The following is a 15,559-nucleotide window of genomic DNA, read 5'->3' on the forward strand; positions in this document are numbered from 1 at the left end:
TTACGAAAGTGCATTTAATGACATTATTTGTGCATTGATTTAGTCTTCAGTGTTGGGGTATTGAACGATATGCATAGAATGCATGGGATCATATGAATTATCTAATTGATATTCCCTTTTTCAGTCTGACTTTTCTTTTATCCAAAATTGAACAAAGACCTTTTCAATTTCAATATCCTTCAGCTGCCTTTTATTTAGTTTAATTATTACAATAATAATGCATAGAATATGTTTATGCATGAAGCACTTAAAGCAAATTCCTTTTTTTAAAAGATTAATTGTGTTACGTTGAAATTTTATAATGTGAACTGTAAGATACCACTCACTGGGAGGTTGATATTCCACATAAAAATATGTGACCATAATTTTTAATTAATATTGCTATTTTAAAAGTACATTAATAATAATTAAGTGAGAAAAATAACAATAATAAAGGGCAACTACATATTATTTAGAACATTGAATAGAAGGTTTGTGAAGGTAATTTTAATACAACCCTTTACTGGGGGTTGTTGAATTGACATTTTCTTAGAATAAAAAATGAACTAAAAAGCTTTAGGTTGGCCTTCAGTACTTTGGTTAACCATGACAGCTACCCTCAATGCATGAACGCGTCATTAGCAGAAAATAATGACTTTCTTTATCAAAACTTTTGATCTATAAATAATACCCTTCCCGACCTTTGGTTTCCTCCATCTCATCTTCATCTTTTCTCTTCTTTCATTATATCATCATCTCAATACGCACGCTTCTCTTTCAGGATTTCATCAAAATGTCAATGCCTCCCCTACTTGTTCTTGCATTCACCTTCTTGCTTTTCGGTTTAGCATGTGATGCTCAACTTTCCTCTTCCTTTTACGACCAAACTTGTCCTACTGCACTTACAACTATTAGAACTGTCATTCGACAAGCCATCTCCCAAGAGCGCCGTATGGCTGCATCTCTCATTCGCCTCCATTTCCACGATTGTTTTGTTCAGGGTTGCGATGCGTCGATATTGCTTGATGATACTCCCTCTATGATTGGTGAACAAAATGCAGCACCCAATAGAGACTCTGCTAGAGGTTATGGGGTGATACACAACGCCAAGACGGCAGTTGAGAAGATTTGTCCCGGCGTTGTATCTTGTGCTGATATTCTTGCAGTTGCTGCAAGAGATGCTTCTTTTGCTGTGAGTACTTGATCTTCGGCATCCATCTATGCACTATATATGTCAAAATATTATGAATATTGTCTTTTCTCATACTAAATATTATTTGTACAAAAATTAGGTCGGTGGTCCATCATGGACAGTAAGGCTTGGAAGAAGAGATTCGACCACTGCAAGCAAAGCTTTAGCAGAGAATGAGCTTCCACATTTTCAAGCAGGTCTTGATCGCTTATTTCCATCTTTTCAAATAAAGGACTTAGTACAAGAGATATGGTTGCACTCTCCGGTAATTAAATCTTTAAGTTTTTGAATTCATCATATAAATTATTATATGCATCAACTTTTATTAATTCATGTACACGTTAATTCTATTATTGCAGGTTCTCATACTATAGGGCAAGCCCAATGTTTTCTCTTCCGTAATAGAATATACAATCAAACTAATATCGATGCAGGATTTGCTAGCACACGTCGAAGGAATTGTCCAACATCGAGTGGGAATGGAAATTTGGCACCACTGGATTTGGTCACACCCAATTCCTTTGACAACAATTACTTCAAAAATCTTGTTCAAAGAAAAGGTTTGCTAGAAACAGATCAAGTTCTCTTTAACGGAGGATCAACAGATAGCATTGTTACAGAGTATAGCAAAGATCCAACTATGTTCAAATCTGACTTTGCAGCAGCAATGATCAAAATGGGAAATATTCAACCTCTCACTGGTTTAGAGGGAGAAATAAGAAATATTTGTGGTATCGTTAACTAAACTTATTTTGTTATTAAACAAATCATAATCTGAGCAAAAAAAAATTGTATTATTTCCATTTATTCATTCGTTATGTAATTTAAATTTTAAATATAATTCTTTGTTAGTATGTTCCATTGATAAAGTTGTAATTTTACATTTTTCAATTAAAGTCAAATTATCTTTTCCATCAAAATTGAAAGAAACATATTAGATCTAATTACTTGGTAATTTTAGTTACTTATCCTTGAGGAGAGATTTTCTTGTGTACAAAGATCCTTTGACGAGGGTATTCAGTAGATACCTAGAGTTTCCATCTCATGGTAGGTTAGAGATAAGCGCCTCTACGGATGTCTAGATTTTCCATCTCATAGTAGCATTAACGAGATATGGCATTATTGATGCTATAATCGACTTTTTATTGTATTTTCGAAATGTTATAACACTTGACGTTATTAAAAAATGTCCCAAACTTTTGATAATTGGTTTGTTAGGATTCCTAAAAACGCATTAAAATATAACATATTTAGTTTGTTACTAAAATAGAGGCGTGTGATTGATTAATGACAAATAATGAATCAAAAATTGCAGCGTCAACTTTATTGCAATATGGGAAGCTTCTTCCAATATATTGTCTTATTGTTTCATATATTATTTATATATTCATTACTTTTAACTTTTTAAATAATAATAGATAAAAAAAATACTTTAAAACTTCAAAAGTTGTACTCAAAGTAGACACTCACTTTATATATTTACTTCTAAAGTTGCTTATGAATTACTTATAAATCTTAGTTTTCTTTGATCTTTAGTGCCCATTAATTAATATTTTATTATGTTTTAAATAGTTTGATTTTTTCTGTTCTACTTCTTAAATGATAACTATTTTATTTACATTTCACTTTTTCTTTCTTTCTTTCTTTCTTTCTTTCTTTTTAAATTTTTGAATATGATGTTTGCTTCTTTCACATTTTTGTACTAAGCTTTTCACCATAGGGCTCTTCACCCCTTCAACTTCTGTTTTTGTATTTTTCATATATAATTTAAGTCATATTTAAAACATAATAATTTATTGCTTTATTCACGCCCTACGGTTCAAGTCTTTGGAATATATCTTCATTTGCAATGGTTTAAATTTTAGATTTCTCATTGCTTCGAAAGAATTTTTCTAACAATTAGAACACTTCTAGCTTCTCAACCTAAACTACATCCGTATATAAATTCAGCCGATAGAAAATTAGAAGATCAAGTACTAAAGATTCTCCAGAAAGCTCGTGTGAGTATTGTCACGTTCATTGGGACCTATCTACGTAGCTTTCATCTCTCTTCGTAATCTAAATTAACAATCAATAAATGACATCAAGAAAGTCACATCTAAAGCTACACATTCGCAACTGACGCTTACATTAAACCTGATGCCTGGAGTCACTCAAAGAGGATCATTCAAGAACAAACACAAGATCTTGTTCTAAAAAATCAAGGTTAGGAACAACATATGGAATTTTTTAAAGGTTGATCATCATCGTTAATGTGAATTCTTTGTTCGAAAACTCTTCCTTTGCTTTGAATCACACCTTGAAGTAATGTCATTCATGATGGTAGATGTAACACAACCGATGTGATAATGGCAAAGATGGAAAGAAAAATAAATCTTCCAAGGAATGTTGTCGAGGAGAAAGAGATCATGAAATTGTTGCGTTGAGAGATCAAATGTAACGTTTTTTTTTTTTTTTCACTTTTTCATTATTTTAACTTATTTTCTTCATAAACATAATAATTATTATCATGTAATGTTAAATTCATGAGTAATTTTTTACACTTGGTATTGAATTTATCTTAACAATATTACCATGTTATTTTATTATTAGTTAATTAATTAATTTTTTTCTTACATCATATTCATATTCATCTTCATATTTTATCCTTCTTAAAAAACTCCAACGATGGAATTAAAAATATATGGAGTCCCTTATTTCTAAATTTTTGAATTGAGGGGATCAGTTTTTTTAGAGTCCAAGATCGATTTTCAATATTTTTTTTTAAAAAATAGAATTTGTAGTGTGATATATTTGATTATATATGTTGCATTATTTCCTATTAACCTAATTTTGAAATTTTTCTTAAATTTTTTTTTAACCGTTTAGAAAATTTTTCTTTAAAACTATATTTTTTTAAAAAAATTTAAAATATAAATCTATATTCATAAGGTTTTCTAATCAACTTATTTACTTACATTTGTTTCGCTAAAAAAAAAGTCTACGATGAAATATAAGAAATTTGATATTATGATTTTCTAGAATTTTTGAGGTGAGAGATCAATATCTTTTGGAGTCTAGATTTGACCCCAAGAAAAAATGAATTTAATCAATATTTTTTTTAAAAAATCTTTATTCGAAGACACTAGGCTAGATTTTGAGAAATTGTAATAATTTTTCATTTTCTTAGGGTGAGAAATTTTGCTCAATATGTAGTATAATTAATGGAATATTATTCCACTTATGAGACCATTGCTTCAAATATTGAAGTAATGAGGGGTAAGATAAAACATTAGTTTTAAAATAAATTAAAAAATATTTTAAATTCAATATTTGAAGTTTGGTCACTGTTTTTTTAAATGGGTGCGGTGTGATGTTAATACTTTTTCCATACACAAATTACTCTTGAACTCAAATCTATTTTTCGCAAACAATTTTTTTTAAAAAATTGTTTACTTTATTTTTCGGTGTCCAATCACACACTAAAAAAGATTGGTGACAACTCCTATTTTCTTTTAAAACTAACTCTTTTAATTTGGTGAGAATAAGATTGATCCTTAGAAAACCGTATCGTACATCCTAGTAGCCAAGATAAGCACCATGAATCAAATATCCTACAAATACGCTCCATATGAGTTATTTAAGAATTTTTTATATACTTCTTTGCTATTCTATAACTTTTTTATTGACTTAGACATTAAAACTCTTTTTTATTTGTCTTAGATAGATTCTTTCCTCCTAAATTACAAATTAATGGGTTGGGATAATGTTTGAGGGTAAAAATTCACACCAACATATTCTTTTCTCTCCCCTTCCATTGCTCTTAATGATCATTCCTTGACGTATAAATTTTTTTTTAGTGTCAAGTAAAGAAGATTTTGTAGTAGTATACAAAAGAATAAGAATCTAAATCAAGAGTATGATTAACAGAAAGTGCATGACTATATGGTATTTCTTCCAAATCCCAAATACAACAAGTGCAACTTCTATAATTTAACTTAACCAAAAAGGTTTTACTTTCATCCAGTATTGGATGTTCAAACTCACTGATAGAATAAACTAGAATTAAAACAAGAAAATAATTAAATTTATAGACTTAAATACTACTCAACATAATAATAGCAATATAAGTGGAAAGGAATTGAAAATGTCAGAACGGGAAATTATTCCTAAAGGAGTGGTTGGAAAGCTATCTTTCTGTGAGCATTGTGTAGTTGACAAGTCTACAAGACAAAGTTTTCAAAAGGCTAATCACAACATCAAAACTATCCTAGACTACATTCATTCCGACCTATGGGGACCCTCACAAATAATACCATCCTTAAATAATTCCAGCTGGTATTTTCTAATATTTACTTATGATTACTCTAGAAAAAGTTGATTTTATTTCTTAAAGGCTAAATACCAAACTCTAGGAAAAATTAAAGAATGAAAAACCATGGTAGAAAAACAAACTTCTAAACAAGTTAAATGCTTAATAACTGATAATGGTTTAGAATTTTGTAATGAGAAATTCAATAACTTTTGTAAAGAACATGGTATAACGAGGCATAGGACTGTTAGATATACCCCTCAACAAAATGATGTTTCTGAAATGTTAAATAGAACCATAATGGATAGGGTTAGATGTCAAATGTTAAATGGTTTAATTCCAGAAAATTTTTGCGCAAAAGTTGTTTTTATACTGTTTACACCCTTAATATGTGTTGTCATCACTCTATAACCTTCCTAACACCTGAAGAAAAATGGTCTAAACATCGTCCTAATTTACAAAACCTTAGAATATTTGGTTGTATTGAATTTGTCTAACAAATTAAGTCAGAAAAAATTAAAACCTAGAGCTATAAATAAATGTATGTTCCTACATTGGTTTATTGTAATTATGATCAAACAACACATATCTAGCTAATAACCCCACTTTTCAAGAGCTCATGCATTAATCGTACATATTGAGATTATTGATTGTCATTTTGTTGGTGATTTAATTGCTTTCCATCCGCTCTTCTTTTCAACTTGTTGATATGTTTAACTAAACCTTTATCTGGTCCATTGCTTAAGCATTTTACGTGGAAGATGGGCATTGATGCATAATCTTCATTGTCCATCTTGAAGGGGTATTAGATATTATTTGTTATTAATTAAACTATCATTATTTTTAACCATGGTTAACTTACCCAAAGACAAGGTGAATGCAACAAGAATCAACAATGAGTAGTCCTTGAGACATTGACATTATTTTGAGATTCATAAAGGAAGAAGTGTTTGAGATGATGATATGGAGAAAGATTGTACTGTAAGAGAAAAAAAGGTGATGGAAGAGGAGATGGAGCAAACCAAAGGTTGGGAACTGGGAAGGTTTATTATCTATAGAACAAAAGTTTGGGTAAAGAAAGTCATATTTTTCTGCCCATAACGCGTTCATGTATCGGCCGTAGCCGTCATGCTTAACTAAGTAAACCCTAAACATATAAACCTTTTTGTTTTTTCTTTTTCTGTTGAATTTTGATTGTAAGAAAATGTCAAATCAAAAAGCCCAATAACGGGTAGCATTTCAATTCTTTATATTGACTATTTTCCTAACTTATTATTATTTTCAAAATTTATTGTTTTAAATTTTAGTTTTGTTTCGAAATATTGAATTATTTACATATATACTGATACACAAGCTCAATGCAACTTTCAAATTAAAAATGGCATTAATACATTTTTGTAATTACCAAATCTAAAATTTGGAATCCGAATTTGGCAATCGATAGCTTTACTTTCTTGTTATAGGCATTGGAAAATAACCTTCGTAACAAAAACCAATCATAAACCTTTCTTCTTAGTCAAGTAAAAATGGAATGGGCTTTCTAACTCAAACCAGCCAAAAATATGAGTAGATTTTTATAGGGCATACAGGATCTGAGCTGAAGGTAGGTAGACGAATGAACCTCGACTCCGTTGGGTCAATATTGAATAGTTATTTTCAAATATAGTAAATTGAACTAAACTATGTACAAATTTATCAAAATATTATTGTTTTAAAGATAGACACTGATAATCACCAAAAGACAAATATCATTAAATTAGGTATACATTGGTCGGTTAAAATGGGTTTTTCGATCAAACTACCACTGAATGTACTATGGTCCGTATAGTAAATGTTCAAACCATCTCCTATGGCACTAAAGAGTGCAAATCGGTCATCAATCAGTCATTTGGTTATGGTGGATTTAAGCTTTTGAATTTCTTTTTGCACCATTTGTATGATTGGATTTTTCCTAAACAAACACCAACCAAATCCCTTCATATCTCCAATTGATGGCGTTTGATTTGATCGATTTTGATCGACCATATTGATATTTTAGTATATCATGTTCCCTAACTATCATCTACTATCATTGATAAATAATGATAGACAATTAAATGATAAAAATACCAAGTTAAAATGTCTATTATAAATATACAATTTTACACAAAAATATTCATAGAGCAATTTTGCTATTTAAATTACTTACCATACAAAATAGGTAAAATAAAGAGAATTGTAAAAAATGGCAAGATGGGCAAACTGTTTACATTTTATGACCAAATGAAATGTAATACATTTTTGTTATTTAGTAGTTTTTTCTTTTTTTAGGATAAAATGTAAATAGTTTGTGTTTTTTTATAAAAGGTAAATAGTTTGTGTTTTTTTATTATTGTGGAGAGTACTCTTAAAATTAAAAATATTTGAAAGAAAAAAAGAGAAAGTTTGTATTGATATCGACATTGGAGGCCGCCATTTTAGTTTGACCAAATAATCTTTCAAAGTTGGAAGTTTTCAAAAATGATAGGACAGCTTACTATCACTTGGCAATATAACGACGGCTACTCTTTTAGCCAAACCTTCATTTCAATATATTGCTATAAATAACACCCTTCCCACCTTCATTTCTCTTCATTACTTCTTCATTTTCTTTCTCACTTCATCATAAGGCTTCTCTCAACCAAAGGGAAAGGGATACACTATACCGATGGCAGCTACGGTGACCACAAAACTAGTCATTCTTATAACTGCAATGGCGTTATTACTTTTGGGCACAACTGAAGCCCAACTTTCGCCTACATTCTACGATCAAACTTGTCCTACTGCACTCACTACTATTAGAACTGTTATTAGGCAAGCAGTTTCTCAAGAACGTCGAATGGCTGCATCTCTCATTCGACTTCATTTCCATGATTGTTTTGTTCAAGGTTGTGATGCATCAATTTTACTCGATGATACTCCCTCTATGATTGGTGAACAAAATGCAGCACCAAACATAAACTCTGCAAGAGGTTATGGAGTGATTCATAAGGCTAAAACTGAAGTTGAGAAGAGATGTCCTGGCACAGTATCTTGTGCAGACATCCTTGCTGTGGCTGCAAGAGATGCATCTTTTTCTGTAAGTACTGACTTTTAATACGTTTATTTAGTCTATAATGTAATAATATGTTATGGAACAATGTTTTTTCTAATAGTATATATTGTTGTCAAATAGGTTGGTGGTCCATCTTGGACGGTAAAGCTTGGAAGAAGAGATTCTACCTCTGCAAGTAAAACTTTAGCAGAGAGTGAGCTTCCACATTTCCAAGAAAGCCTTGACAGACTTATATCCATTTTTGCAAATAAAGGTCTTAGCACCAGAGATATGGTTGCACTCTCAGGTAAATTAGATTAGATGACACAATATTTAAATTCCTTTGCACACTATATATACACACGTGCGTGTGTGTGTATATGTATGTATATTCCTTGGCTTCCATCATTTAAATATATGTTTACTACTCTATGGCAGGTTCTCATACTATAGGACAATCTCAATGCTTTCTTTTTCGCAATAGGATATACAACCAAAGCAATATTGATGCAGGATTTGCTCGCACTCGACAAAGAAATTGTCCATCATCGGTGGGAATGGAAATTTGGCACCACTTGATTTGGTCACACCCAATTCTTTTGACAATAATTATTTCAAAAATCTTATTCAAATGAAGGTTTGCTTGAAACAGATCAAGTTCTTTTTAGTGGAGGATCAACGGATAATATTGTTACTGAATACAGTAGAAATCCAAGTACATTCAAATCGGATTTTGCGGCTGCCATGATTAAAATGGGAGACATCCAACCTCTTACTGGTTTAGAAGGAGAAATAAGAAATATATGTGGTGCGGTCAATTAATCTCTTGTTCTACCTTCTTTAATTCATTTGTTAGTTCATTTCAAATTTCATTATTGTGTCCTTTGGTGATACATTCTAATACACATTGTGTCATTCTTCAAGTTGTAATAATTATGTGATACTTTTATTAATGTCAATCTAATTGAGAAATATATTCTTTTACTTTAATTTTAACTTTGAGTTGCAAATATTTTAAGCTTCTTGAATTTACCTATTACTTCTTTTTTTTTCCTACCAAAGTTCACCCTTATCCTAAACTCATTGGTTAACAATTAAGCTAAAATGAACCGAAAAAATCATCACGTGTATTTTTTTATTTAAAAAATCACAAAATTTGAAGTGTTTAGAAACCAATTTCAAAATAATTTTAAAGAACTTTTATTAAAATGGGTTTGAATAAAAAAATATATGGTTTTTCTTATCCAAGTTAATTATAAGTATAAGTTCAAGGAAAGAATCATTGGATTGGTGAACGATACTAACTCTGCATTTTACATATTCGATCTAATTAAAGAGATGAGAAGGGAGTGAAAGTTGAGGGGGAAGAGTATGACAAATCTTTTCTCATAACTTCATTTTCTATTTTTGTATTAGAGTTTGACTGTTTCTACACAGTCCAATACACATAACTTTAAACCTAATTTTATTTATTGCATCGTCAATTAAAACTATTTCAACCTTGAAAGGTGACTTCGATAACTGGCAAGAAAGATCCTTTGGACACTCAAGCATCCAACACATTAATTTGTAATTTAACGTAATTTAGGATGAGAGAATGTACGTGAGACAAATAAAAAGGAGTTTTGATGTCTAAGTCAATAAAAGAGTTGAATAGCGAAAGAAGTATGTAAAAAATTCTTAAATAATTCATATGGAGCGTATTTGTAGGATATTTGATTATTCATGGTGCTTATCTTGGCTACTAGAATGTAGGATATGGTTTCTTAATAACATAACAAGTTAAATTTGATGGTTAATTAACATTGTTAAATCCAAAAACAATCGCTTCAAAGAATTTATAATTACCAAAACCTACTACTATAACAACGATTTAGTAAAGTGACAAGTCTGAGTCCATCTACTTTGAATACAACTTTTGAAGTTTTAAAGTATTTTTTTTTATTATTATTATTTAAAAAAGTTAAAAGTAATGAATATATAATAATATATGAAACAATAAGACAATATATTGGAAGAAGCTTCCCATATTGCAATAAAGTTGACGGCTGCAATTTTTGATTCATTATTTGTCATTAATCAATCACACGCCTCTATTTTAGTAACAAACTAAATATGTTATATTTTAATGCGTTTTTAGGAATCCTAACAAACCAATTATCAAAAGTTTGGGACATTTTTTAATAACGTCAAGTGTTATAACATTTCGAAAATACAATAAAAAGTCGATTATAGCATCAATAATGCCATATCTCGTTAATGCTACTATGAGATGGAAAATCTAGACATCCGTAGAGGCGCTTATCTCTAACCTACCATGAGATGGAAACTCTAGGTATCTACTGAATACCCTCGTCAAAGGATCTTTGTACACAAGAAAATCTCTCCTCAAGGATAAGTAACTAAAATTACCAAGTAATTAGATCTAATATGTTTCTTTCAATTTTGATGGAAAAGATAATTTGACTTTAATTGAAAAATGTAAAATTACAACTTTATCAATGGAACATACTAACAAAGAATTATATTTAAAATTTAAATTACATAACGAATGAATAAATGGAAATAATACAATTTTTTTTTGCTCAGATTATGATTTGTTTAATAACAAAATAAGTTTAGTTAACGATACCACAAATATTTCTTATTTCTCCCTCTAAACCAGTGAGAGGTTGAATATTTCCCATTTTGATCATTGCTGCTGCAAAGTCAGATTTGAACATAGTTGGATCTTTGCTATACTCTGTAACAATGCTATCTGTTGATCCTCCGTTAAAGAGAACTTGATCTGTTTCTAGCAAACCTTTTCTTTGAACAAGATTTTTGAAGTAATTGTTGTCAAAGGAATTGGGTGTGACCAAATCCAGTGGTGCCAAATTTCCATTCCCACTCGATGTTGGACAATTCCTTCGACGTGTGCTAGCAAATCCTGCATCGATATTAGTTTGATTGTATATTCTATTACGGAAGAGAAAACATTGGGCTTGCCCTATAGTATGAGAACCTGCAATAATAGAATTAACGTGTACATGAATTAATAAAAGTTGATGCATATAATAATTTATATGATGAATTCAAAAAACTTAAAAGATTTAATTACCGGAGAGTGCAACCATATCTCTTGTACTAAGTCCTTTATTTGAAAAGATGGAAATAAGCCGATCAAGACCTGCTTGAAAATGTGGAAGCTCATTCTCTGCTAAAGCTTTGCTTGCAGTGGTCGAATCTCTTCTTCCAAGCCTTACTGTCCATGATGGACCACCGACCTAATTTTTGTACAAATAATATTTAGTATGAGAAAAGACAATATTCATAATATTTTGACATATATAGTGCATAGATGGATGCCGAAGATCAAGTACTCACAGCAAAAGAAGCATCTCTTGCAGCAACTGCAAGAATATCAGCACAAGATACAACGCCGGGACAAATCTTCTCAACTGCCGTCTTGGCGTTGTGTATCACCCCATAACCTCTAGCAGAGTCTCTATTGGGTGCTGCATTTTGTTCACCAATCATAGAGGGAGTATCATCAAGCAATATCGACGCATCGCAACCCTGAACAAAACAATCGTGGAAATGGAGGCGAATGAGAGATGCAGCCATACGGCGCTCTTGGGAGATGGCTTGTCGAATGACAGTTCTAATAGTTGTAAGTGCAGTAGGACAAGTTTGGTCGTAAAAGGAAGAGGAAAGTTGAGCATCACATGCTAAACCGAAAAGCAAGAAGGTGAATGCAAGAACAAGTAGGGGAGGCATTGACATTTTGATGAAATCCTGAAAGAAAGAAGCGTGCGTATTGAGATGATGATATAATGAAAGAAGAGAAAAGATGAAGATGAGATGGAGGAAACCAAAGGTCGGGAAGGGTATTATTTATAGATCAAAAGTTTTGATAAAGAAAGTCATTATTTTCTGCTAATGACGCGTTCATGCATTGAGGGTAGCTGTCATGGTTAACCAAAGTACTGAAGGCCAACCTAAAGCTTTTTAGTTCATTTTTTATTCTAAGAAAATGTCAATTCAACAACCCCCAGTAAAGGGTTGTATTAAAATTACCTTCACAAACCTTCTATTCAATGTTCTAAATAATATGTAGTTGCCCTTTATTATTGTTATTTTTCTCACTTAATTATTATTAATGTACTTTTAAAATAGCAATATTAATTAAAAATTATGGTCACATATTTTTATGTGGAATATCAACCTCCCAGTGAGTGGTATCTTACAGTTCACATTATAAAATTTCAACGTAACACAATTAATCTTTTAAAAAAAGGAATTTGCTTTAAGTGCTTCATGCATAAACATATTCTATGCATTATTATTGTAATAATTAAACTAAATAAAAGGCAGCTGAAGGATATTGAAATTGAAAAGGTCTTTGTTCAATTTTGGATAAAAGAAAAGTCAGACTGAAAAAGGGAATATCAATTAGATAATTCATATGATCCCATGCATTCTATGCATATCGTTCAATACCCCAACACTGAAGACTAAATCAATGCACAAATAATGTCATTAAATGCACTTTCGTAATGTCTTACCCAACCATTCTTCCTCTCTTTCTTGAACGCTTCCGCTTCAACGAGGGAATCTCAAACATGTTTTTGTCTCGCTTTACTCACATGTCTCGTAACAAAACTTTCAAATCACACAAACTGTTATTGCTGTAAGTTGAGCGAGTCATCCGAAAAATAGGTGTACTTTGTAACTTTTAATTCTTTTAAGCATTTCTTAACCCTACTTTCACTTTCTTTGAATCTTATAATATTTTAATTTATTTTACTATATTTAAAAATGTCCCTAACTTTAGGAGACAAAACTTCTCAAAATATCTACCAATATAGAAAAATATCACAATTTACCTTTGATACCGGTCTATTTTACTCTATCACAGTTTAGATAAATTTTGTGATATTTTGTTATATTTTGCAAATATTTTAGCTTATTTGCTACATTTGACAATAACCAATGATGGAAAGTGGTAGATATGCGCCGATCTAATTGCATGAATTTAGAAATTTAGAAATTAGCATGCAACACTACCCTAATTAAACAAAATTAGGGTTAAAAAGAAGATCAAACTTTGTTTTTCTCAAGTAAAAAGTTAACATTTTGACTTTTTACCATTTTGTACATCTTGACTAATTCCGACCACACGAGCATCAATCGAAATTCATTTTTTCAAAATTTAAATCATATTTGAATATAAAGTCAGTCAAATTTTAATTTTTTAAAGTAAAAAAGTTAACCATTTGACCTTTTACAACTGTGACGATTTTCATCAAGTCTAGGCTTCCCAATATGAATCTGCATTCATATTTTTAATATTTAAATTAAATTTAAACACATAATGCTCTATCTCAAACTTATGATCAACGACTATATGTTCACATATTTTCGTCGGTTTCTCTTTCTTTACTTAATTCAAAAATATAATTTAATTACTACATCATATTGTTCTAATTAAATTAATTTCATATGAGCTAATAGGGGAACCTAATGGACCTATAGATAATATGCTCCAACGATTTGAGATTAACTAGCTAAATCCCTTTAGTTCAAGCTAATCAACATTTGTTTAATAGGTCATATTCCACTAAAGTCACGTAGTTAGTTGCACTACTCTCTCTAATCACTATAGAGATATTGTGTCCATCTAATATAACCATGATCAACAAATTAATCTTTCATAAGTTGTCTGTAACTTCAACTAGGTCAAAATATTGTTTTACCATCAAGTTTACATCTTTCATAGCTTTGCTGCGTATTTGGTTCTTGAGTTGTTGTGACATACATTTTTAATTTCTAAGTACTTCTAAGGATAATTGTCAAAGATAACATATTTGACAATTAATTTTTTTTTTCATAAATCTAAATAGAGATAATGGCGAGTATGACAAATTTTACTATAATAAAAGGAAAAATATCAAATGTAAAATTTAATAAGATTTTTTTGGCATAAAATAGACCGTTCAAATTTTTTTTTACTTCCTTTTACCTGTTTATACTCTTTATGTAGGATTATACTTTTTCTTTTACTGATATAGTGCATTTGCATGATGTGAATAATGAAGTGAAATATCACAAAGTGTATTTGCAAACTACAATCAATTTTGAAAAATGTTAACTAATTTATGATATTTTTTGGATTGACAATATTTCCTCAATATATTCCATAAATATATGCCTATAATTCATAACATATTTTTGGAGTTTTAGTATCTAAATCAAATTAATTCACATTTATTTATTAAATTTATAAAACTTATGTTTAATAACAATTTCTCTAAAAAATTTACTAAGATATTTTCAACCGTTCTAGATTTCATAATATCTTGAATTCAAATATTATATCATATTCCTAAAATAATGACAAACACTAATTCATATTTTCGTATTATTTTAAAAAAAATATCAGATAATACATATTACGTATGGTTAATAATAATTTTGAAATAAAGTTTTATCCTTCCTACATTTGTACTAATTATGATTATACACTTATTTTGGTTGTCTTTTATTAAAAAATTAATTTAGTGCGCCTATTGTATTGAATAATTATTTTTTCACATTCTATTTTTTTAATTACATGAATGTTCATATCTATTTCAATTAGATTTTTTACTTTGTAGGTTACTGTTTTTGTCAAAACCTTAATTTTAAACCAACGTATTATTAGTGAGCATTTTCATAATATTTTCAAATTATTTATATTCGAAAGTATTTATAGAAAATATGAATTTAAATACCTCCAAAATACTATAGTTAATAACAATATGAATTTAAAATTTTATCTTAATTAAAATTCTTATCATTAGGTTCACTACGTCATGTAAAATATGATTTACAGACTCATTATTTATCTTTTCAATAAAGTACTTAAACCATAAATTCTCCAGAATTCAAATACACAGTTCTTAGAAGTTACAAGTCACTGATGATAACAGACAGATCCAATTTGTTCACAACAAAAATATATACATCTAATTGATAGACAACATAATAAACCTATTTCACGCAATCAGAGTTACAAATACCT

General features: G+C 29.9%; 2 protein-coding genes and 1 pseudogene across 2 annotated transcripts; 2 read left to right on the plus strand and 1 right to left on the minus strand.

Annotated features, from left to right (window-relative positions):
* Positions 1-759: 759 nt before the first annotated feature.
* On the plus strand, positions 760-2,091 carry LOC116404003 (annotated as a pseudogene).
* A 6,001-nt stretch (positions 2,092-8,092) lies between these two features.
* LOC101213432 (lignin-forming anionic peroxidase) lies at positions 8,093-9,421 on the plus strand. The gene is given in 5 exon segments (XM_004140402.2): positions 8,093-8,559; positions 8,656-8,821; positions 8,953-9,057; positions 9,060-9,143; positions 9,146-9,421. Coding segments are annotated over 5 exon segments (957 nt in total). The 5' UTR covers positions 8,093-8,148; the 3' UTR covers positions 9,337-9,421.
* A 1,536-nt stretch (positions 9,422-10,957) lies between these two features.
* Positions 10,958-12,352, minus strand: LOC116403992 (lignin-forming anionic peroxidase-like). The gene is made up of 3 exons (XM_031886129.1): positions 11,881-12,352; positions 11,615-11,780; positions 10,958-11,518 (listed from the first exon to the last, which is right to left on the minus strand). The coding sequence occupies exons 1-3, from the start codon at positions 12,277-12,279 to the stop codon at positions 11,133-11,135; spliced, it is 951 nt and encodes a 316-aa protein (XP_031741989.1). The 5' UTR covers positions 12,280-12,352; the 3' UTR covers positions 10,958-11,132.
* Between the last annotated feature and the right edge of the window lie 3,207 nt (positions 12,353-15,559).

This window comes from Cucumis sativus, chromosome 5 (genome assembly GCF_000004075.3).
Source record: "Cucumis sativus cultivar 9930 chromosome 5, Cucumber_9930_V3, whole genome shotgun sequence".
NCBI classification, from domain to species: domain Eukaryota; kingdom Viridiplantae; phylum Streptophyta; class Magnoliopsida; order Cucurbitales; family Cucurbitaceae; genus Cucumis; species Cucumis sativus.

Coding starts and splice junctions, on each gene's coding strand:
- LOC116403992 (XM_031886129.1), bottom strand. CDS start 12,279: ATGTCAATGCCTCCCCTACTTGTTCTTGCATTCACCTTCTTGCTTTTC. Junction 11,781..11,880: donor CAAGAGATGCTTCTTTTGCT/GTGAGTACTTGA, acceptor TACAAAAATTAG/GTCGGTGGTCCATCATGGAC. Junction 11,519..11,614: donor AGATATGGTTGCACTCTCCG/GTAATTAAATCT, acceptor CTATTATTGCAG/GTTCTCATACTATAGGGCAA.